The 25,699-nt window shown below is 43.6% G+C and overlaps 1 protein-coding gene across 1 annotated transcript; it reads left to right on the plus strand.

The window, feature by feature from the left end:
* The first annotated feature begins 4 nt into the window (after positions 1–4).
* Positions 5–18,458, plus strand: LOC116220159 (alpha-tectorin-like). The gene is made up of 18 exons (XM_042706107.1): positions 5–533; positions 664–1,107; positions 1,195–1,341; positions 1,470–2,049; positions 2,157–2,740; positions 2,863–3,424; positions 3,543–4,141; positions 4,446–5,010; positions 5,505–5,701; positions 5,831–6,040; positions 6,166–6,354; positions 6,476–6,765; positions 7,045–7,313; positions 16,472–16,591; positions 16,767–16,951; positions 17,178–17,338; positions 17,731–17,976; positions 18,251–18,458. Exons 1-18 carry the CDS (start codon positions 339–341, stop codon positions 18,456–18,458), a joined length of 5,751 nt encoding a protein of 1,916 aa, XP_042562041.1. The 5' UTR covers positions 5–338.
* Positions 18,459–25,699: the final 7,241 nt, after the last annotated feature.

Here is a 25,699-nt window from a genome sequence, read left to right on the forward strand (position 1 = left end):
TACACCCCTATCTTCCATGTACCTGAAGCCACACGTTGATTGGTTGAAATGGTTTATTGTTTGGTGTAAGCCACTAGGTTTCTTCCCAGTTTACAGAGCCAGGACTGTGTGTGAGCTCCAGAGTTGTTTTGAGTGCACACACAGAACGGCCTGGTAGAGGGCCGTGAGGAACAATATGCGGAATTTGACTAAATGTGAATTGGATATGAATCAGCTACTGCACCTTTCAGCTTTACTGCTGCAGTGTTGGTTAGAATCATGTACAGTACTTCAACTTTCAGCTGCAGAGTTGATTAAAATAAAAAAAAGTAACAAAGTCATTACACACGTCAACAGAAATGGAGTGTCCAGAAAATAGCCACTATGACCTGTGTGGCACAGAGTGTGGGCACACCTGTGCCAGCAGCATTGATGCCAGCTGTGACAGGACCTGTGCTGAGGGCTGTTTCTGTGATGATGGATTTGTGAGGAGCGGGGGGCGCTGTGTCCCTGTGGAACAGTGTGGCTGTCTTCATGACGGCTTCTACTTTGAGGTAATTTCAAAATGACCAAAGGTCAAGGTCAAATTGTACATATGCAGTCATTTTAAGGAGCACATACAATACAACATTATGTCTTCTAGCAAGTATTTTTCATGTCAGTGTTGCTCTCTTGTGTTGTCAGATCGGGGAACAGTTCTGGACACAAGCCTGCTCTCAGCGCTGTGAGTGTTTTGCCCAAAATGACCTCCGCTGCACCCAGTCCTTTTGCCCCCCAACTCAGGAGTGCTCTGTCAGAGATGGCCGCCGGGGTTGCTATGGTCACACGCCGACCTGCACATTCTGGGGAGACCCTCGCTTTATCAACTTCGATGGGGCTCTGCAGGTTGGACACTCTTTCTGGACAGATGCCACCTGTCAGCAAAGATGCACCTGCGTCAGTGGAGGCCTCCTCCAGTGCCAGCGAGAGCCCTGCACCTTTTCCCAGGTGTGTCGTCCAGCGACCTTCCAGTATTCCTGCCAGAATATTCCGCGACGCACCTGCACCATCTCTGGTGACCCCCACTACAACACCTTTGACGGGAAAGTCTTTCATTTCCAGGGAACCTGCACGTACATACTCTCTGAGGTATGATTAAATAATTGCTTTTAAAACGATGGTATAATTGGGTCTTAGTTTGGGAGCTTTAATTATTTTCACTTATACATCTACCAGACTTGTGGCAATGGACTGCCATACTATCATATTGAAGGGAAGAATGAGCATCGGGGCAGCACACGTGTGTCGTGGACCCGTCTTGCAAGAGTGTGGGTTTACGGTGAGGAAATTGAGCTGGTCAAAGGCCATCATTACCAAGCATTGGTAAGTACAGTATACATACCAGATAACCTGAACACATATCAAACTTTTCCAGACACCAAATATACAAATTTAAGCTCAAACTGTTCTTCTCCATTTAGCCCAGTGTTAATGGTAGCATTCTCCTTCAGGTGAACGGTAGTTTTGTGACGACCCCATTTACCCTACGGAATGGGGCCATCCAGGTCTACCAATCAGGTTTCTCTGTGGCTGTCAGTACAGACTTTGGCCTGCTGGTCACCTACGATGCCAATCACTATGTCAGAATCTCAGTGCCCTACGAGTACCAGAACGCCACCTGTGGTCTGTGTGGCAACTTCAACCAACACCGTCATGATGACTTCCGAACCCGTGGTGGGCAGCTTGTGAGCTCAGACGTGGAGTTTGCCAACAGCTGGAAGGCCCCAGGGGACACTGACCCAGGCTGCCAGGACGTGCAATGTGCAGGACTGGCTTGTGCTGCTTGCACCAATAACCAAAGGACTCTTTACGGAAACACTGCCCACTGTGGAATCCTCAGCAATAATGTAGGCCCGTTTGTTTCCTGTCACTCAATGCTGTCTCCACAGAGCTTTGTAGAAAATTGTGTGTATGATCTGTGTGTGGGTGACGGCTACCAGCCCATCCTCTGCCAAGCACTCAACGTGTATGCTGCCCAGTGTCAACAAGAGGGCATTCAGTTGGGCCAGTGGAGGAGAGAGGGATTCTGTGGTGAGTACCGCTTCTCTCAGGTACATTATGATGAATCCAGTAACCAAGTCAGTTTGGAAAAGTTGTCTGTCACAAGCATTGAACACAACCATTTTTTCCTTCCGTAGAAATCCCCTGTCAAGCCAACAGCCACTTTGAGTCTCAAGGAACTGGATGCCCTGCAACCTGCAGCAACCCCAATGCTACCCAGAATTGCCCACTGCCCAACCTGGAGAGCTGCATCTGTAATGCTGGCTATGTCCTAAGCGGTGGGGAGTGTGTTCTGGAGAGTGACTGTGGCTGCACCTTTGAGGGGCGGTATTATACAGCTGGGGAGAAAGTGGTGCTAGACCAGGACTGTGGGAGGCGCTGCCACTGTACTCAAGGGACAATGAGCTGCCAGACACACAGCTGCAGTGAGCTGGAGGTGTGTGGGGCCCACGGTGGCGTGCGGAGCTGCAGACCTCTCAGCTACGCCACCTGCTGGGTAGAGGGTTACGGGTCGTATCGTACCTTTGATGGAAAGACCTTCCATTACCCAGGTGCCTGTAGTCTGACATTGGCGAGGGTCAGGGGACAATCACAATTACCTCATTTTCAAGTAAATGTCGAGAAAGTTCCCACAGGCCTTAGAGATTTTGCCAGACACCTGAAGTTTGAAGCAGAAGGAACACAAGTTTCTGTGGAGATGGGGGTGGGAGCCACAACAAAGGTAAGTTGTTTACATACTTAGACACAGACATTTTTAACTACATAGCCAGACACAGAAAACAGTTCTCATTTGCAATACCGTGATTCACATCTCTAAGCATAAACCTAATGTTCTCTCATTAGGTGGATGGGCAAACAGTGGGCATTCCTTTCAGTGTCAGCTCAGGTCATATTCGCATCTACCACAGCAGTGTAAAAGGTGTTGTCATAGAGACCAACTTCGGAGTGATGGTGAGAGCTGACTGGCCACATGTCATCCGCATTACCGCTCCTGGCAACTACAACGGCACTCTAGGAGGCCTATGTGGGAATCTAAATGGAGACCTTCGCGACGACTTCCTCTCCCCCACTGGAGTTCCCCTCTACGACTCACAGCAGTTTGGGGACAGCTGGAGAGATGGCTCCCTGTCAGCATTCTGTGTGGAACCTCCGGTCTTGGAACCCGGACACTACCAGAACACAAGCCAGTTCAGGGAGCTCTGTGGCATCATGGGATGGGCACACGGGCCTTTTAGCCAGTGCCAAGCAAGGCTGGACCCCTGGGGACGGATTGAGGACTGTGTCCAGGCTCTAGTGAGAACACGTGGTACTCGAGAGGCACTGTGCGAGGCACTGCGTGGCTACACCCTTCTTTGCCAACAAAGTGGCATCACAGTAGGGGAATGGAGGAACATCACTAACTGTGGTAAGAGAACGACAGTTCTTTTCAATCACCTCTGTTAATCCTGACTTTGTAAATGAGAATATGTAAATAGCAAAAGGAATCTTTTGAAATTGAACTGACCTTTGACTCTTCTTTATAGAGGTAACCTGCCCACCCAACAGCCATTATGAGCCATGTGGAACATCCTGCCCAGCTTCCTGCCCAAGCCTGTCTTTCCCCTTCCTGTGTTCTCAGCAGTGTCAGGAGGGGTGCCAGTGTAATGACGGGTTCCTCCTGAGTGGGGATCGTTGTGTGCCACCCACGGGTTGTGGCTGCCACCATGGCGGGCGCTATAGACAGAGTGGAGAGCGCTACTGGTATGGTGAGGAGTGCCAGTTCCTGTGCCAGTGTAATGGCATCACCGGACAGTCACATTGCATGGCCTCTTCTTGTGGTGCTCAGGACTCTTGTCGAGTCGTGGATGGACAGTACGGTTGCCATCCTAAACCTGAAGCCACCTGCTCGGCCTCTGGAGACCCACACTACACCTCCTTTGACAGACGCACCTTTGACTTCCAGGGAACATGTCGTTATGTCCTGGCAACAGTTTGCAATGGAACACAAGGCCTACCTCACTTTCAGGTGGAGGCCAGGAATGAGGCATGGAATGGTCTGCAGGTCTCCATCACTGTGGCAGTTTACGTCAATGTGTCTGGACATCTGGTGTACATTTCTAAAGACAATCGGGGAACTGTGCAGGTAAGGGTTAAGTTCAAATTATTGTTTAGGTCATCTTCATTCTCATTCCATCATGGTGGAACCAGTTTCTCAACCTGTCATCTTTTCTCGAGTGACTGCTTATCATGCTTGAGTAACTTTTAAAAGATCTGTCAAGAACCAGATTGTTAAGAGATTTTTTATTTTTTTTAAAGGAGGATAAGTAATTACATTTCCTCACGCTTTCTTATTTGTTGTGATAACATTAGTCTCTGCTTGTTATATAATCCTATTCAAATGCAATTATACATAATTTCATGAAATCCTCTCACAACTCTGACCTCAGGTGAACGGTGAGACAAGAAACCTGCCAGTCCTTCTTGATGGGGGCAGAGTGTCTGTCTATGCCAACGGACTGCACACGTTTGTGAAAACAGACTTTGGTCTGACTGTCGGTTATGATGGCCGGTGGGTGTTGGACATCACAGTGCCATCCACCTACAGTGGTGCCACATGTGGCCTGTGTGGAAACTTCAACGGCATCCAGGGTGATGACTTTACTGTCCAGAAGGGGAGTTCTGGCTCTGTGGCCCTCTCTGCTTCTGATTTTGGAGACTACTGGAAGGTTGATGACGGCATGCCCTGTACTGGAGGATGTGGAAACTCCTGCCCAGTGTGCCAAGATGACTCAAGAGCCCGTGTCCAGTGTGAGCTACTCAGATCTAGAAATGGACCACTGAGCTTCTGCCATGCCCACGTGGACCCCCAGCCATTCTTGAACGACTGTGTCTTTGACGTGTGCCTGTCTGGGGGCAGAAACGAAGTCCTGTGCCGTGCGATGGAAGCATATGTCAGCGCATGCCAAACTGCAAATGTCATCATCTACCACTGGCGTCAAAACAACACATGCCGTAAGTTTTCAGGACCTGGCTCAAACGCAATGCCTCCTTTGCTTTTTGAATCTTTTGCCTTTTACCAGAAGAAATCAAAACAATGTATTTCAAATATCTATTCAAGGTACAATCCGTCATTCTGGCAAAAAGGTTGTTGATATTTGTGTTCATCATATTACACCCCTATCTTCCATGTACCTGAAGCCACACGTTGATTGGTTGAAATGGTTTATTGTTTGGTGTAAGCCACTAGGTTTCTTCCCAGTTTACAGAGCCAGGACTGTGTGTGAGCTCCAGAGTTGTTTTGAGTGCACACACAGAACGGCCTGGTAGAGGGCCGTGAGGAACAATATGCGGAATTTGACTAAATGTGAATTGGATATGAATCAGCTACTGCACCTTTCAGCTTTACTGCTGCAGTGTTGGTTAGAATCATGTACAGTACTTCAACTTTCAGCTGCAGAGTTGATTAAAATAAAAAAAAGTAACAAAGTCATTACACACGTCAACAGAAATGGAGTGTCCAGAAAATAGCCACTATGACCTGTGTGGCACAGAGTGTGGGCACACCTGTGCCAGCAGCATTGATGCCAGCTGTGACAGGACCTGTGCTGAGGGCTGTTTCTGTGATGATGGATTTGTGAGGAGCGGGGGGCGCTGTGTCCCTGTGGAACAGTGTGGCTGTCTTCATGACGGCTTCTACTTTGAGGTAATTCAAAATGACCAAAGGTCAAGGTCAAATTGTACATATGCAGTCATTTTAAGGAGCACATACAATACAACATTATGTCTTCTAGCAAGTATTTTTCATGTCAGTGTTGCTCTCTTGTGTTGTCAGATCGGGGAACAGTTCTGGACACAAGCCTGCTCTCAGCGCTGTGAGTGTTTTGCCCAAAATGACCTCCGCTGCACCCAGTCCTTTTGCCCCCCAACTCAGGAGTGCTCTGTCAGAGATGGCCGCCGGGGTTGCTATGGTCATCTGTCGACCTGCACAGTCTGGGGAGACCCTCACTACATCACCTTCGATGGGGCTGTGGCTCACTTTCAGGTAGGATAGAGTAAAGAAATATAAATGTCAAACCGAAAGAGAGGTCCTAATTTTAAGAGACTTTTTTTCCAGATGAGTGTGTTTGAACTTCGTACATAATCATGTTTTTCCATTCCCATCTCCAGGGCACCTGTGCTTATGAGATTACCCACACCTGTGGCAACATGAGTGATGACGCCTTGACCTTCCGCGTAGTAGCCGCAAATAGTCACCGTGGCAACGTAATTGTGTCTTTTGTGTCCACTGTGGATGTGTGGCTCTCTCATGGAGGAGTACAAAGCCACATCACTATTGGGCAGAACAGGAGAGTCAAGGTACCTCTCACAGGACAGTGCACATGAAGGGTCTCCTCAGTGAGGATGTTCTTGTAGTTCAGTACATAATGCAAACACTTCTGCCCCACCTCACTGTAGCTGTCTCCTGCTTTGTTTTCAGGTTGATGGTCAAAACAACAATGCAAACAGCATTCAGATTGGCTCCCTGGCGCAGTTGACTCGGGAGTCTGGATTTGTGGTTGTGAATGCCTCAGGGGAGCTGGTGGTCCAGTTTGATGGTCGTAGTAGACTTCTAGTCAGACTGAGTCCAAATTATCATCAATCTGTGTGTGGGATGTGTGGGAATCACAATGACAACCCAGCAGACGACAAGGTTCTGCCCAATGGCACTCTGGCCCAGACTGACAGGCAATTTGGTCAAAGTTGGAAATCAGATCCAAGCAGTCCTGGGTGAGTATGATTTGTGTGAGAAGTACAAAAAATGTATTGGGTAAGACTTTCAAACTGGGGGATTAAATGTTAGACAATATTAATACTATTAATCAGTTTTCCAGTTTACTATAAATTAAAAACTCAAAAGTCCTAGTTATGAAATGTAAGTTATTGTGTCTTTGACAATGCTGCCATTTGCACCTTTAACATACAAGCTTGCAACATGTCTGATACTGATTTCTTTCAGTATCTCCCGAACTGCATTGTGGATCATGCTCTTCTCCTGATCTTCCCTAGATGTGGAGCCAGTGACCGGATTGGAGACGGGATGTGTCTCTTCAGAGCAGAATACACAGATCTGTGCAGCATCATCACCAACAGCAGCGGCCCGTTCCGGCAGTGCCACCTGCATGTTGACCCACAGGCGTACCTCACTTCCTGCGTGTATGATCTCTGTGCCTACACACCAGCCAATAGCATGCTGTGCTCAGCGGTGGAGGCCTATGAGACAGCTTGCACTGTGCTGGGGCTCCAAACAACAGAATGGCGTTCTGCACTGCATTGCTGTGAGTACAGCAAGTGGACATAATTTTCATTGCCTGCCTTGTCTTCCTCATTGATATTTTAATTGCCTACATTTTTGTTGGAACTTTAAAAGAAATAGATGTATTAAGTCAATTCAATTATGGTCAGCCCCAGGAGGTCTAACAGCATGATAAAGCTGTGGAGGTACTATGGACACCTGCAAAGAGTGATGAATTACTAATGCCATTAATGTAAGTGTAACCGCGAGGGTAACTAGGAAAATGTCTCTCCCTTAATGAGTGTGTAGCTATACCAATCCCAGTCCAGGAAGACAACAGAGCCAACTTCAGATTGTTCTATAGTTCAAATGTATTAATGATCAGTATGTTTAGATAGGTACAATAAATAGAATATATAGCAATTGGAATAAACAGCAATCAGAATTCATATAAATACATATTCATTGGGATAAATAACAATGCGAATGAATAACAATCAGAATTCATATGAATACACATTCACTAGGACAAACAACCATGCGAATAAATAACAATCAGAATTCATATAAATACACATTCACTAGGACAAACAACAATGCGAATAAATAACAATCAGAATTCATAAATACATCAGTTAGCATAAATAACAATCAAATAGAACAAACGTCCATCAACAAGTTCAGCGCATTTAACGTGAAGAGCCCCGTTAAACAAATCGTTCTTTAGAGGGGGGAGTGTTCATCAAAGGCCGTTGGACCTCATCGTGATCGCCGTAGACTAGATCAAGACACAGTACCTTATCCAAAGATTACACCACTTGGTTAGTGGGGCCAGCAGCGGAGAGTGGTCACTGGTTGTGCAGGGACTCATCCGTAGCAAAAGAAAACTGTTGGGCTGGGCAAAGCTAGCTTAGCTTCCAAGCTAACACCTAACTCCCCACCGCTCCAACCAGGCTGTAGCTCCCTGTCTTAAGTTTCCTCATTCGTCTCTCCTACTCGCCAACGACGACTGACCTTTACTGTTTTCTCTCCTGTTCATTGGCGATTATCCTATTTTATAATAATAGGATTTTCTAGCCCCGTAGTTTTCCGTGTACTCTCTTCAGTTTTTCACTCTCCGACTCCCATTGCTAGGTTACCTCCTCAAGACAGTAGGCAAAACTATATCGCGTGCCTAACGGCACTTTTCTACCGTTACATAGGTTTGAATTAATGAAAGAGCACAACAACTACGACAATCCAAATCCTTATTAAAACACTTCCACAATGTACAGTACCTAACGGCACTTTTCTACCGTTACATAAGCATTAATTAAGGCAGCACCTCAGGATGTTATTTCCTCTTCTGGGGCACTGAAAGTGGTAGCTACTTCACTTACATAAACACCATGACTGCTGTGATCTACATAATATAATATAGATAGAATATCTGCTATTAACCAATAAATATATTGCTGATAAAAACTGCCATAATGAAAATAAATAGTACAAATAGGTTTGTGATTATTCTGCAAATTTCAGAAGAACCACGTATCGTTTCCAGTAGAAACAGTGGTGGTCTATCTGTCTGGCGCTTACTGGTAGAGCCTGCCTTTATGGATGCATTAGCACAAGCTTCCACTTCCACTAAGTGTTTCATCATACCACATGGGGGAGACAGACACTTATTTTACCGTTACAAACTACAGATCAGACGAAAGTGGAAAAGATCTTCCTGACACACATTTACCAAACCTATGACCAAGACCACTCCAACAGTTAGCATATAGGCTAGCTACATCGAAACTTATCGAAATAATCACGGGTAAGGATAGCTAGCTATCCAAGTTTTTTTTTGTAAGTGTATATTCCAGGCTACCTACCCATGTTAGCGTGTAAAGAGTCAAAGTTGGTCATATTCAGCTATTTATGATTTGACTGTTGTGCTTAGGAAATACAAATACAATATCTTACCTTAGTAGAGAAATGATACCGTTAGATTTTGAATCAATGGTCAAACCTACCAAACCCCGCACGCGCAACAGCCTCGAGTTCACTGACTGTCCAGTCGTCTTTGGAATCCTCTTTGATTTGTGATGGACAGACTTCTATGTTAATGCCTAATTTCATGGGTAGTTTACGCAGGTAAATCACATAGCAGAGAGGAATATATATATTATTTTGTACCAGTCATAAATCAAAATCTACCACAGAAAGTTACTGCACCGACTGTTTGCTTAGCCTGAGCCATAACAATATCTGCATGACCTGCAGTACAGTACTTAGTGCACATTAGGCCTATTCTGCCTATGGAATGACTTTAATGTTACAATTAGTGGTCAACTGATACATCCAGGTTTGTTCACTGATCATATTTTACCCCGCTTGTTTCGGCCTATGCCTATTCATGGACGGATTAAGAAACCACGGGCCGGGGGACTTCCGGCTGTGCAATGTAAGAGGGCGCTCACGCTTTGGGATAGCTCCCGCATATTTCACAATTTGCGTGCACCACTTCGACGTTTACCCTATTTCACCGTATTCATTATTTAAAAAGTAAACTCGCCTACATTCTGATACCATTCAACTGGCTTACAATGTCGAGACCACGACAGGGAAAAGATTCTTCTGCAACTAAAGCAGCACCAGCAGCTAAGATGGCGGAGTTGCTAACTGTTACTAGCCTGGTGCAGGAGCTTGAAAAACACAAAATAAGCTTGGCCGCCGAACTCAAAACGTTCCTCTCGACATCTTTAGAGACCTCCCTTACGCCTATACGGACGTCTCTCGACACAATCAGCGCTACATTGAACTCTCACAACCAAAAGATAACGACCATTGAAAATACCCTTTCAACCCATAGTAATGAGCTAGTCGAGCTAACAACAAGACTTGATCAGCTGGAGAAAGCCAATGCTGCACTAGCATCCAAAGCAGAGGACCTTGAGAATCGTTCCAGACGACAAAATGTAAGACTCGTTGGCTTACCTGAAGGTCTGGAAGGAGGTTCACCGTTGGAATTCATTTCGAAGCTTCTCCAAACAGTTATTGGAAGAGATGTTTTCCCCAAATATCCAGAGTTGGACAGAGCACACCGTACACTAGCTCCGAAGCCTGCCAGAGGACAACGTCCGCGAGCCATCATCGTTAGATTCCATCGTTATCAGGATAAGGAACGTGTGCTTCGATGGGCAAGATCGCAGAGGGAAGACATAAAGTTCGACGGCAACAGAATCCTGTTTTTCCCTGATATGAGTGCAAGCCTAGCCAAGCAACGAGCGACATTCAAGGACATCAAGGCCAAACTCTATGCCGATGGAATTGCGTTCTCCCTACGCCACCCTGCTCGCCTGTGCATCACCGTCAACGGGGACAAACATCTCTTCGACACCCCGGCAGCAGCAGAAACATTCTACGATCAGATAAAAGGGAACTTTCCAGCCAACACTGATGAAGAACAAGGCTAAATGATGCCTGCCACATTTGAAAGGTTTGAAATATGCCAACAGTTTGGGTGATAGGCTATTACATGCTGATCTTGGATAATTGATAGATCGCCTGAATCGCGCTTTAGACTGAAACTTAAAGGCGAGTTTTGTGTTCAATAACCGTATCTACTAGGGTGAATTGGGTAAGCGTAGGAAGAGATTTATTTTAGAAAAAAAGAATGTTTTATTAAAAGTGCACTTATGTATGCGTTCAGTTATGGGAGCAAATTCCTTCGTTTGTTAGATAAAGGAATCGTTTGTACTGCATTGCTAGGAGTGGAATTGTGTAGTAGACCTGCAGCTCGCTTCCAAGGAAGGACGAGCATAGGCTTTGAAGACACCGGCAGACTGTTCTAATGCTGCTGGGCTTATTCTTTTTCTGTTTTTCTTTATGGGGAGGGATGTGTGGGGGGTATGTTGGTCACACCCTTTAAATATAAATGTCATGAGTATCTATTATGTGTACAACTGGTTTCATATACTGTCTTTGTTTGTTTATCACATATTTTCTTTTATCATATACATTAGTATACATGAGTGAAAGAAATACTCATGGTAGGATAGATAAGCTACAGGTCAAATTCATTTCATGGAATGTGAGAGGACTAAATGGTCCTGTTAAGAGGGCAAAGGTTTTTCAACATCTTAAACTACACAGGACTGACATTGCCTTCCTCCAGGAGACTCATCTCAAGATACATGATCATACAAGGCTTAGGCGGCCATGGGTAGGACAAGTATTTCATTCATTATTTGATTCAAAGGCTAGAGGGGCAGCCATTTTAGTTTCTAAAAAAATTCAGTTTATATCAGAGAGTGTAATACCTGATCGTAATGGGCGCTTCATCATTGTTTCAGGCAGATTATTTCACTTACCTGTTACATTAGTCTGTGTGTACGCTCCTAACTTTGATGACGCTGAATTCATGGCTAGACTCTTATCCTCTATCCCAAATATGAATACACATCATTTAATTCTTGGAGGGGACCTAAACTGTGTAATGAACACTCAGGTGGATCGCTCAAGCCCCAGAGTGACCAATCTATCAAAAATGGCGATAACACTACAGTCATTCATGGAGGATTATGGAAGCTGTGATCCCTGGAGATTCTTACATAATGATACTAGAGCTTACTCATTCTACTCACATGTACATCATGTCTACTCAAGGATAGATTATTTTTGTATTGATAAAGAATTACTACCATCTATACACTCCATTGAATATTCAGCAATAGTCATATCAGATCACTCCCCTGTACTGATAGATTTCAGATTTGACTCTCCATCAGTGGGGAACCCACAATGGAGACTCAATACATCATTACTGTCCAATGATGTCTTCTGTTCTACCATAACACAAGCCATTGAAAACTTTTTGTCTTTTAACTATTCAGAAGAAATTAATTCATCATTACTTTGGGAAACCCTAAAAGCTAACATTAGAGGACAAATCATCTCGTACTCCTCTTACTCTAATAGGCAACGCAGAAAGACACAAACAGACATAATCGATAAAATATCTGAAATCGACAGGCAATATGCAATAAATCCTACTCCAGAGCTACAGCAACAAAAAGTTAATCTCCAAACTGAGTTTGATCTCACCTCCACAGAGAATGCAGAAAAGAACATACTGAGGTCTAAAGGGATGCTGTATGAATATGGCGACAAGGCAAGCCGTCTGCTGGCCCTCCAGCTCAAACACCAAGCAACATCACGACACATTGCACAAATTAATGATCAGTCAGTTGGTCTTACAACATGTCCCCTGAAGATCAATGCAGCTTTTAAAGCATACTATTCCAGACTTTATACTTCTGAACCTCCTCCTACAGACTCAAACATGAACACATATTTGGACAACATAGACATACCAACTATTGATATTTTAACACAGTTATCACTAAATCAACCAATAACCCTAGGGGAAATATATGACAGTATTAGGGAAATGAACAATGGCCGAACTTCTGGGCCCGACGGTCTGTCCTCTGAGTTTTACAAGAAATTCTCCACTCATTTAGCCCCTTTATTACTAGATATGTTTAACCATTCCCTGTCTACAGGAACACTGCCAAAAACTTTGACGGAGGCGTCTATTTCAGTCATCCTTAAAAAGGATAAGAATCCTGCGGAATGCAGTTCCTATCGACCTATATCACTTCTTAATGTTGATGTTAAAATACTAGCAAAAACTCTGGCGAGAAGATTGGAAATCTGTCTTCCCTCAATAATCTCTGATGACCAAACTGGCTTCATCAGAGGTCGTCAGCTATCATCAAATATAAGACGTCTATTAAATATTATCTCTGCACCATCCAATGCCACAAAGCCTGAAATAGTGCTCTCATTAGATGCGGAAAAAGCCTTTGACAGGGTAGAATGGGAGTATCTGTTTAAGGTACTGGAGAAATTTGGGTTTGGGAAAAAATTCATATCATGGATACGCCTTCTCTATTCATCCCCCCTTGCCCGGGTTAACACAAACAGGCAGTACTCAACATATTTTCCCCTGTCTCGTGGAACCCGCCAAGGGTGTCCACTATCACCGCTGCTGTTTGCCCTTGCTATCGAACCGTTAGCCATATTGCTGAGAACATCAGCACATCTGCAAGGTATCAGACGGGAAAATATTGAGCATCGTGTCTCCCTGTATGCAGATGATTTACTAATTTATATAACAGATCCCATTGCCTGTTCTAATAAAATAATACAGATACTAGAGGAATTTGGTACATTTTCAGGCTACAAAATCAATCTCCAAAAAACAGTGTGTTTCCCAATAAACTCTAAAGCCAAAACACTCACAGAGGGACAGATACCTTTCAATCTTTCATCAGAAAGTGTTCAATATCTAGGGATTAACATTACCGACTCATTTCAGGGGTTACATAAAAATAACATTGGCAAACTAATGAATAAAGTGAAAACTGACCTACAGAAATGGTCTAAGTTGCCATTGTCATTAGCGGGCAGAGTACAAACTATAAAAATGAATGTCTTGCCAAGATTTTTGTTCCTTTTTCAATGTCTACCTCTCTTTCTGACAAAATCATTCTTCAAGAAGCTTGACCAAATTATCCTCCCATTCTTGTGGGAAGGCAAGGCTGCCAGAATTAACAAAAGCGCTCTGCAGGCAGCAAGACAAGAGGGTGGCCTGGGCTTACCAAATTTCATGTTCTACTACTGGGCAGCAAATATACAAAAAATACTCAGCTGGTGGTATGAGAGTGAGTTGGACTGGTGTAAAATGGAGTCCCTCTCCTGCCACACCTCCTCACTTGTAGCTCTAACATGCTCCCCTTTACCATTCTCAGCCACAAACTATACTTCAAACCCTGTAATCTTGTCAACCTTGAAAGTATGGACACAGTTCTGCAAACACTTCAAACTAAACAATTTCATCCTCCTTGGTCCATTATGCAATAATCATAATTTTTTACCTTCCAAACTTGACTCTACATTTACACTTTGGAAGGAGAAAGGTATCACATCATTCCGAGATCTGTTTTTAAATGGGATATTTGTCGACTTTAAAAGTTTGTCGCATGAGCATGACCTACACCAAGGCAACTTCTTCCGCTACCTCCAGGTTCGCAGTTTTGTCAAAGATAATTGCAGCACATTCCCATCTCTGCCTGCAGATTTACCAAAGATTCTTGACAGACCTGAAAGCCTGACAAGGATGGTGTCTAAGTTATACACAAATATCCTTCAATCCAACCCCTCGCCGCTGCTCAAAGTGAAACAGCAGTGGGAAAATGAGCTAGGAGTCCAATTTCAAGACCCCTGGTGGGAGAGGGCCAAATTACAAGTGAATTACTCTTCATCCTGCGCCCGTCTTAACTTAATACAGTACAAAGTATTGCACAGAATGCATTTCAGCAAAGCCAAATTAGCAAAGTTTTTCCCTAGCACGAGCGATGCCTGTAATAGATGTGCCTTTGTACCCTCTGACCTAGCCCATACCTTCTGGTCGTGCTCAAAGCTAACAGGATTCTGGAAGAACTTCTTCAAGATTATATCTGATGCTCTAGACACAGATATCACTCCCTGTCCATTTATTGCCATATTTGGAGTGCCCCTGAACCACTCTCAATTTAGTAAACAGAAATTAAATGTTTTAGCATTTGCCTCTCTGATTGCCCGCAGATGTATCCTTCTACACTGGAAGTCACCCAAACCCCCAGCAGATAAGTCTTGGGAGACTGATCTAATGTCATTCCTTAAGCTGGAAAAGATAAAATTCTCACTTAGAGGGTCGACTGGGAAATTCTACACTACATGGCAGCCTCTCCTCTCATATTTTGATAATGTAGCTACGACTCCTACTACTTAGAATTAAAGTACCAGTACCAGTTGTATTGTTGCATACAGATACTTTGATTGATTCGATACATTGATAGAGAAAGGTGGACCAACTTGGGATGGGAGCGTGGGTGGGTTTTTAAGTTTTGTATGTTTCTTTCTTTCTTGTATATCTGTATGTCTGTTTAAAAAAAAAAAAAAAAACACACAGCTAATTGTACAAGATCTATGCTATGTGATGTGATGTGTTTCAATAAACAAATGTATAAAAAAAAAAAAAAAAGAAACCACGGGCCCCTGGGCCTGGACATGTTGAAGCCCCCCGCCCTTCGCGAATAAAAAAATTGTGCACTCACAAAACACGCACGCACACACAAACACCATTAGGCGTAAATATATATATTACCAACAATGTGTTGGATTTAACGGTCGAATTAGATAATTCGGCTATTGTATTGGGAAAGTAAACAGGTCTAGGTTTACTCCGTAACATCCACCTTCGGTGCACTGCCCTGCTATTTTTTCTGACATTACATGTGACAGGGCAACAGCCGAGTGATTATTTTCCAAATTGAAACTGATTAAGACCTACCTAAGCAGCATGGGGCAGGAGAGGCTGAATGGGCTGGCTATCCTGTCCATTGAAAGAGCAAACATGCAAGTGTACTGTGCCTCTAGCTGTGCTCAGTCAGCTTGTAGGTCTTGACGTTCAGATTCTGCGCCTAAACTAGCTATATTGTATCGTCCTATCACATGATCAAATAGAGACTTGACATGGGCGAACAAGATACATATTACCCAGCAATCATCATTGCATATCTGTATATGACAAAAATAACAAATTAAATGAGAAATGATTCATTTAATTGAATCGGCTTTTTAATAGTTTCTATAGTGTATGTACGATAAGCATATAATTGTGTTATAGATTGCTACTGATGATTTCCCCCTAAAAATTATGAAAACCATGACAAAGACAGGTTTGCCATTTTGAGGGAATAAATAGCATAAGGTATCTTATCTGGTTCATTAAAAAATCATCCTTGATCACTGTCGCATTGAATTAGCGACACTTTAACATCCATATGTTTGAAAAAATGTAGAAAGCGGGATCTGCTTTACCTACGAGCCTTCCGCACTGGCTGCATTGTCTATCATTACGCCCCTGGCGCACATGCACATTTAACACAGCACAGGTAGCCTATACTCAATGAAAGCCATTAGCAAATGAACAAAATACACCTTTTTCAACCACAAATAAGAGATACATAACAGCGACTTCACGAAGAGGCTCTGGCTTAGGGGCCCCTTGAGCTCATGGGCCCCTGGGCCTGGGCCCGGTAGGCCAGTTCGTTAGTCCATCCCTGTGCCTATTTGAATTAATTCTACTAATACATCTGGATTTGCCATGTTTTTGAGCAGCTCTTGATGACCCCTGTGAAGAACTGGACTGCGCTGAGGACGAGTGGTGTGGCCAGAAAGATGGAGTCTACGGCTGCTTCTGCAATGAGGATCACCCGAGACCTCATGCTGAGTCCTTTGGTAAGGTCTAATATGACTACCGACATTGTTACTCCTGATGGTACTACTGCTATTAATATTACTAGATGTTGGATAGAAGTGTATTATATTCCTCCTTCTTTTTATTTTCCCATATCACTCTTCCCTCACCTTGTTCAACTCTTTCCACCTTTTTCTCTCCTCCCCTCTTTCTCAGACTCTGTGGAGTACTGTTCCAGCAGCACAGGCACCATGTCTCTGTCTCGCTGCCAGCTGTTTGAAGCAGGCTTCTCGGCTGACACCCTCCACCTCAACGACCCCAGCTGCAACGGCACACTCCAAGATGGCAGAGTAGAGTTCCTCTTCGACAATGAGAATCACACTTGTGGAACCACTCTGAGGGTACAACAGCTTCTACAGCAAATATTTACAAAATAAGCTATTCTTTAGAGGACTGTTGTCTTGAAGTGTTAATCTTTGAGCAAAGCCAAAATACCTGGCAAAAAATGACAAAGCCCCTAACAGTTTAAATATGTTTACTCAGAATTCACAGCAGAATATGGATGAAACCATTGTTGGTTTCTACCAAAGACATTGACCCCTGTATGTGCTGTCTGTTGTCCAACAGAGCAACAGCACCCACTTCATCTATGAGAACTTAATCCAGGGGGAGGCCAACTCAGCCGGTGGCGTGATCAGCAGAGAGAGACGGATACAACTGCTCTTCTGCTGTGTCTACCCCCTCACTCAGGCACTCTCCATGAACATGGACATCAACCCCTTGGAGAGGTTGGTTTTGCCATTATGTCCGCACTTTTGCCTCACTTTTTCTTGGTTAGTTTGCAGTGCCTTTCTCCAGTGACCAAACACAATAAATTGTTTTCATAATGAACCAATGATTAGTTCATGGAGACTGAATTCTCCTATTCCTCACTCATAAAACACAGTGCCCCCATCCAGATAGTAGTCCACTATTCCTCACTCATAAACACAGTGCCCCCATCTAGATAGTAGTCTTTCACAATATTAAAAACAAAGATATCTTTATAGCACACACAGTGCATCAACTACTCCCCCCAAATGAAAGCCTCTCATAGAGATACTATCACTATCATCAAAGCCTAAGCTTTCTGCATGTCTGAAAATGAACTGGAAAAAACATTTTGTTTTTATTTCTACAGCGTTGTGACTAAGAAGTTACTTGGAGGTCAAGGAGCCTACCGTGTCCGAATGATTCCCTATGAAGATGCAGGATTCTCCCATGCGTTCTCTGGGAGGGTGACTGTGGCGGTGAACCAGCGGATGTACGTGGCTGTCCGCCTGGACGGAGTGGACAGCCGCCAGATCGCCATGGTGATGGACTCCTGCTGGGCCACTCCTGTCAATCAGGCAGACTACCACATCCGTTGGGACCTCATCAGAAACGAGTAATTTGTACCAACGCACCATTACACCCACTCTTCCCTCTTACATACCTTACTACCAGACTACCACACGTGCCTAAATGAATAAGGGACGTAGAGCTCCTACAACATATAAAACACATGCTATTTACCCTATAACACATGCTTAACACCATCATAATTTGAGTCCTTATTTGTTCAACCTTTTTTCTTTTGCTTATCATGTGGGTTTATTCCCTTGTTCATAAGTACCTATTGTCCTCACTGTCTCTTTTCCCATATGTTATTCCCCCTCTAGGTGCCCCAACCCCAATGACAACACAGTGGAGATGCTTCAGAATGGGGTCAGCACATCAGGTCGCTTCTCCTTCAGGATGTTCACCTTCACTGCCAACACCTCCAAGGTTTACCTGCACTGCAGCATCCACCTGTGCTTGGTGGCGAGCAACGACTGCACAGCCGTAAGTTCACCACATCTAGAGCACATCAGGAGGGAATCTGACTAGCAGAGTAATGTCAAAGTTTGGCTATAATTGTAGCCTAATATGTTCGTCACAGATGTTTTAATAAAATATAGCTTTGCTGAATGTTTGTCAGATTAGGAGCAAATGTTAAAAAGAAAAATATCTTGTTCCTTTTCTCTTCCTGTTTACAGCACTGTTACCCAGGTTACCCCCAGAGGCAGCGTCGCGCTGTTGATTTCCATGACAGCGCCTCCATCTCACTGGGGCCTCTGGTTTGGGCCAGTGGCAGAGCAGGTAAACATGGATAATTCAACACTGACTACACACAGCTAGTTGTCAAATGTCTGTGTGTGTGTGCAGGCTTTTGATCCTTTGTATATATTTAGTGCTGTTAGGGGTTGTTACCTACCTGACCCTAGATTAGAGATCTGGCCGTCCCACATTCACTTATTGTGGTCTGAAATTGTTTCCTTGAATCCAAATTCATTCTGTCATCTCATTTGTGTTTTTTTCCAGATGAGAGAGACATGATTGTCCCGAACCCTGTGAAGCCTCGGGTCTGACTGCATCTCTGATAGTCTTGTTCCTCTCTGCTCTCACTCTCACGCCTCTCATCTAGAACAGAACACAGCTACACAATCACCTGGCTCTGCCAAACCAACATTCACAGCATTCATAGAACACAGCTACACAACCAACTGGCTTTGACAAACCCACACTCAAAGCATTCATAGCACAGAACACAGCCAGACAATTACTGCAAAAAAAACTTCCAGCCATACTGGCTACATCTGAACCTATACTTACAAATATGGCTTTTTCTTTAAATATTAACTATTTGCCTCAATGACGGTCATCTCTGAGATGATCTGACAGTGCTGCACCATTTCCCTTCTGTGGTAACATACAGGAGAGCCCGGTGTCCTGCTGATTGATATTCATTGCTGTGAGAACATAGCTAGACAATCACCTGGGTCTGGGAAAGACCTACATCAACTGTGTTCATATCAGAAAACACTTCTAGCCATACCAGCTACATCTGAAATGATCTGCACTTGCAAATATATTTCTTTAATATTAACAATTTTCCTGACGAACTATAGAGGTATACTATTTTCTTGCTGAGCATGGTGTATTACTGATTGAAATACATCCTTTCATGGTGTTTATGGTGTTTTGGGGCAAATTTCAAATAAATGAAGTGGTTACAAATGTTGCATGTCACTGATGTACCTTATGTGTGTATAGAAAATATAATGTTTGATTCGACAGTGTTCTCACAGGGGACAAGTATGACCAGTTGGATTCAGTGTCTTTATGACGTAATGTAGTGACACCCAGTGAAGTTTCACTAATAGGAATAGTGGAAGGACAGACGTATGGATGGACAGATAGAAAACCAGTCAGACCAGCTGACTGATTGGTTGGTTTATTTAATGAGACAGATTATTCACACATTGTGAAATATGATTGCTGAGGGGTTTCTGCCTTTTTGAATTAAATAGATAAAAGGGGGTGTTAGCGGTCGGGATAGCTTCGCAAGATGTAAAACTCATGGAGGACTCAGGAGGTTCAAGATGGTTAAGGAGATGGGCATTTTATTAAACCCAAATAAGGCCAAAGGCGGTAAAACAATAGCAATAATACTAAAGCTAAACGTTTCGCTAAGGAAAATAAATGGGCATCATAGCCCCAAAGAATTAAGCAATAGTCGACTAAACATAAAAAGGACTAAAGTATCCAGTCCATGTGAGAGCTCCAAGACTTACGTCTTATTAAACGGTGGCTCTCACAAAACAAAACAAAGGCAAGTTTAAATAGCCTATTCATGGGTACCAAAGACGTCACTTCCGTGAAGCCTGCCGCCATCTTTGTGCCCGACTCAACCATTATTCCCGTTGTATTTTCATCATCATCATTGTTTATTCAGGGAGAATTGACTGAGCACAGGGCTCTTTTTCAGCAATGCCCTGATTGAGGCTACATAATATAGAAGAACAATAAATAAACAAACCAAAACAAAACAGACAAAATAAATAAATAAAACACATTAAACAACTCAGAAATTAAGTATAAAAAAAAATAACAAAGTAAAAAAAAAAAATCAGAGAATCATTTAAAACAACAGCATTGAGGCACATCCTTAGCATCTAAAAGGCTCTTAAATTTATGGGAAGCAAAGAACTTAAAAGCTATTTTACCTATATTAGTTTTTGTAAGGGGGATTTCAAGGGAGATGAGGCTCTGTGACCGTGTGTTATGAAAGCTGGATTTCAATTTTAAAAGTGACATGAGATAATTAGGTAGTTTTCCCACTAAGGCTTTATAAACAAATAAAAGACAGTGTTTTTCCCTCTTGTCTGCTAGAGGGGACCAACCAACATTCTTGTATAAGTTACAGTGGTGGGTCCTGAAAGCGTCTCCTGTAACAAAGCGAATAGCACTATGGTAAACAGAGTCCAGGAGTTTTAAGGTAGAGGGTGCAGCATACATGTAAACAATGTCACTGTAGGAGCCGCATTTAAGTTTTTTGTATTTGGAATGATTTATTGATTTTTTCCCTTTTTGTGGAATTGTGAGTGTGCGCCCTCTATAGGTGGTGACAGTGCCACCCTTGAAATGGCTGCCAGACACGCATGACGGGGAGAAGGCGGGCGCAATTACCGTCATTGACCTCAGTGCTGAGGCCGTGAACCACGCTGTCTCCGTTTGGGCCTGTTCAGCTTGTTGCAGCGTTTAGTTATTTGGACTTTAAAACTGCAATTGCATCCTTATTTTTTGTGACAATTTTTCTACAATAAAACCGGCAACATTGGATGGTCAAACTCCCTTTGTATTGGATTATTGGACAGAACTGCGAGTCTTGACATTGCTTCTCCTGCTTCCTCCATGGTGGTAAAATCAACTAGGATATAGAAATAGGATCTAGGGGTTTAAAGGAAAAAACTCGAAACTGTTTTTGCCACTACAATTCGTCAATGACGTTGCTTGGATTTCCCCCGAAGATATTCACGCAAGCTGGACACAGGAATGTCGGCCTAACGCATGGTGAACTTGAAACAAAGGAACTCTTCAACGGAGGTATGTGCTTGAAGATATCATTCTTTTGATGGATTTTTCGTTGACAAACAATATTGGAATAATTAAGAAACAAGTTTTCATGGAAAAATTTAGCATTAATGAACTGTGATAATTATTTTTGGAAGTTAATGCCGACGTGGCCAAACAATTGAATGAGTGGATACACGGCCTACTTTGAGTGTATGAAACAAGAAGAAACTTTTGGAAGATACTTCTTGGAAATTATATGAACTGTTTTGAACGTTGGATACATTTGAATTAAGAGAAAGAAGATAAATATTTTTCGTTATTTTTGGAAGTTTATTTTTTGAGTACAATGTCTGACGACGAGGCCGAAGTGGCTGTTCTAACAATGAGTGAACAGGCCGCGCGTTTGCGCGCAACTAGATCGGGAAAAATGTCTCATGTAACAAGGAGAATGAATATTGTGAACAATTTGATGATTGACAAAGAATCCCTTGATGAAGTGAAAGGAAACATGATTAAGTTTTATGAAGTCTTTGAAGAGTTTAACACTTCGAATTCAACTTACGTTCAGTGCTTGGATGAGGAATCACGCAAAGATGATGACGAGAAGTGCTGTAAGCCGCGATCAGCGGAGATAAATTATTTTATTGCAAATGTGAATTAATGGATTTCACAAATAGAAAACCCTCATGAGCCTAGCTTAGGTAAAGCAACGTCTTCTGCTGTACAAACGGAAGAGCCAGAGCCTCTGGCTGAGTCTGATTGTGGAAATGATGAACATGATGCAGGCACGAACACCAATGCAAACGTTGATAACACCGATGTGCTATCAGTTGTGTCCAGTAGGTCGTCTAGGTCGTCTAGAGCGTCTTCATCATTGCGTATCAATGCAGAAGCAGAACGATTAGCTTTAATTGCCAAAGCTTCGAAATTAAAGGAGAAACATGCAATAGAATCACAGGAAGAAATGTTAAGAAAAAAGAAGGAAACATTGGATTTGGATGCAGAAATTGAAGCAGCTATTGTAAAAAATCAACTATCTAAAAGAAGCTGAAAGTAATATGTCTAACCCCATGCAATCCAACACTGCTGTATCTAACCTTGTGCCTTCTGTTAAAATGCCTGTATTAGGTGCTGAAGCAGCTCAAGCCACATCTGATGCATCACAAGCACACCTGGAGAAAAGGCTAGACTATTCGCTTCATCTTCATGATAGCACTGCTCCAGCAGTCAGAACTAAGACAGGTGCCAATGTTCAATTTCCGCTGCCTAATTTAGGTACAGATAGGCAAGACAGTAAGCCTATTTTCCTTCCCAGGATCAGTAGTGATATAAGGCCACAACAGCTACACCCCTCATCGCATAGCTTTCCCTCTGCCCGATATGCCTCATCACATAGCCATCTCTCTGCCCAACACTCATCTCATAGCTATTCCTCTCCCATTCCCCCTGTCATTTCCCAGTCTTATGCTAGCTCAGATCAAGCCACTCGGTCCACTGTGACACACCAGCAAATTCCCTCTTCAACCAGCTCACCGCAGGACAATCATGTGATCAAAGTATTGGAGAATCAAAGTGAATTGACCAGGATGCTCATGAAACAGCAACTTTTGACTACACTACCTCAAGGAAATATCCCACTCTTTGACGGACAAGTTCTAGAGTACAAATCATTCATTCACTCGTTTGAAAACATGATTGAACAGAAAACAGATAACAATAGAGACCGGTTACAATTTCTTATTCAGTATACTAAGGGCCAAGCACAAAGACTAGTCAAAAGTTGTGAGTACATGTCCCCAGATAGAGGCTATCAGAAAGCAAAGCAGTTACTGAAGGAAAACTTTGGAAATGATACAAGATATCTTGTGCATACTTGGGAAAAGGTCCAATCCTGGACTCAAATGAAATCTGAGGATTCCAAAATGCTGCAGGATTATGCCATGTTTCTCAGGAGCTGCCTGCAACGCTATGGAGGAAATGGACTACATGCAGGAACTGGACACCATATCCAGCATGAGAAGCATTGCCCTCAGTTGCCATTCAAGCTCAAGAGAAATGGCGTAACAAGGCTTATGAACTCCAAGAACGGCACCAGCGTAGGGTAAGAATTTTAGATCTTGTCTCTTTCATTGAAAAGCAAGCCCGTATAGCAGCTGATCCAGTTTTTGGTGACCTTCAAGACCAGTCAACTAGTAGAGCTAAGGTTAGAGCCCCTACTTTGTCACAGCCCTCAAAGTCATCTGGCAGTAGCTATGCCACTAGTATTGCTCTTGCCCAAAAAGAGACAAAGCCTGAACCATCTTGCCCCCTCTGTAGCTCAAAGCACACATTGGACTTGTGCCAAAGACTTCTCAAAGAAAATGCATAGAGACAAGATCAGTTTCTTAAAGACCAAGGGCATATGCTTTGGATGTCTCTCCGCAGGCCACATTAGTAAAGAGTGCAAAAAGCGACTCACATGTCAAGTTTGCAAGAAAACTCACCCAAGCGTCTTGCATATTGGGATTAACGACAGCACAGCTAAAGAAGCAGAAAAACCCTCTGGTGTTTTAGGCAGTGCATCAGCAGAGTTATGTGGTCATATAGGGGCCGGAGACCCAAGAGTGCGCGCTTTTCCATCGTCCCAGTTAAGGTTAAGGCAGCAAAGGGCAGCCAAGTCTTGCAAGTGTATGCTCTCCTGGATCCAGGGTCTTCTGCTACCTTCTGCTCAGAGGAGCTCATGACACGTCTCAATCTCAAAGGAAGGAGAACACAAATTCTTCTACGAACAATGAATCAGGAAAATTCTGTTCCCACGCATGTTGTCTCAGGAATTGAAGTTTCAGCATTGGACAGCGACAACTTCTCACCTCTTCCTGACACTTTCACTCAGAAGGAAATGCCAGTAACCACTAACAACATCCCAAGACAGAGTGACTTAGCGCCAATGGGCGTATTTAAGTGAAAGTCAAAATCCCCTCTATTATGCAAAGGTAGAGCTGCTAATTGAACAAATGCTCCAACCCTGATAGAGCCGTGGGAGGTTGTTGATAGCCAAAGTGGGGGCCCTTATGCAGCTAGAACACTATTGGGGTGGGTTGTAAATGGGCCACTTAGAAGTGGAACTGGCAGTGCAAAAAGTGTTACGGTGAATAGGATTTCAGTGGCAAGGCTAGAGGAGCTTCTGATCTCACAGTACAATCAGGATTTTTCTGAAGTTGCCTCTGAAGAGACAACTGAAGTTTCTATTGAGGACAAAGGATTTCTGAAAATGGCCAATGAGGCAGTTCTGAATGATGGACATTACAATCTGAAATTGCCCTTCAGAAAGGCTGATGTCTGTATGCCAAACAATCGCCAAATTGCAGAACAGCGCCGCCAGAGCCTAAGAAAGAAAATGGAAAAAAGGATAAGCCTTTGCCCCAGCCAGTGTCTGAAAAGTGGATGGAATGGACCAACAGCCTGGATAGGATCAAAGGCTTCAGTGTGCCACGCTGTTTGAAACCAAAGGGCTATGGAATGACAAGCCATGCCGAGCTTCACCACTTCGCCGATGCCAGTGAGAGTGGCTATGGCTCAGTCAGCTACATCAGACAGTTAAACCAGCAGGATGTCATTCACGTCACTTTGGTCCTTGGAAAGTCCAGAGTTCTTCCCCTTAAGAACATCACGTGCCACGACTGGAGCTGGCAGCTGCAGCTTTGCTGGTGAAGGTAGATAGAATGCTGAGAGGAGAGTTACACCTTGACCTAAAGCCTTCATGTTTCTGGACTGATAGCCAAACAGTGCTCAAGTACATTGCAAATGACCGAGCAAGGTATAAGACCTATGTAGCCAATAGGGTCTCACTGATTCGGGACAATACAGACCTGTCCCAATGGAGATACGTAAGCAGCAAGGACAATCCTGCTGATGATTCATCCAGAGGATTGAATGCAGGAAGATTCATGGAGCAAAGGAGATGGATACGTGCCCCTGAATTCTTATGGAACACAAAGGAAAGTTGGCCAGTGGAGGAAGTATTGGACTCTGTCACAGGACGATCCAGAGGTCAGGAAAAGTGTTACTGTATTGGCAGCAGTAGTGAACCCTGCGACACCCACAGACCAGCTTATTTCGTTCTTTTCTGACTGGAGGAGACTACTCAAAGCAGTGGCATGGTTTCTCAGACTGAAAAAGATGTTGATGCTGATTGTGAAAAGAGGAAAGGAGCAGCCCTCGTCTCAAGTCAGCACCCGCTCAAGCAGGAAAAA

The sequence above is a fragment of the Clupea harengus genome, chromosome 1, assembly GCF_900700415.2.
Source record: "Clupea harengus chromosome 1, Ch_v2.0.2, whole genome shotgun sequence".
In the NCBI taxonomy this organism is placed as follows: Eukaryota; Metazoa; Chordata; class Actinopteri; order Clupeiformes; family Clupeidae; genus Clupea; species Clupea harengus.

What these genes read in the sequence shown, in the direction of transcription:
- LOC116220159 (XM_042706107.1), top strand. Translation starts at nt 339, where the DNA reads ATGGAGTGTCCAGAAAATAGCCACTATGACCTGTGTGGCACAGAGTGT. An exon ending in GGGTGGGAGCCACAACAAAG is followed by an intron (nt 2,741 to 2,862) that starts GTAAGTTGTTTA and finishes TTCTCTCATTAG; the next exon opens with GTGGATGGGCAAACAGTGGG. An exon ending in GGGCTGTGGCTCACTTTCAG is followed by an intron (nt 6,041 to 6,165) that starts GTAGGATAGAGT and finishes TCCCATCTCCAG; the next exon opens with GGCACCTGTGCTTATGAGAT.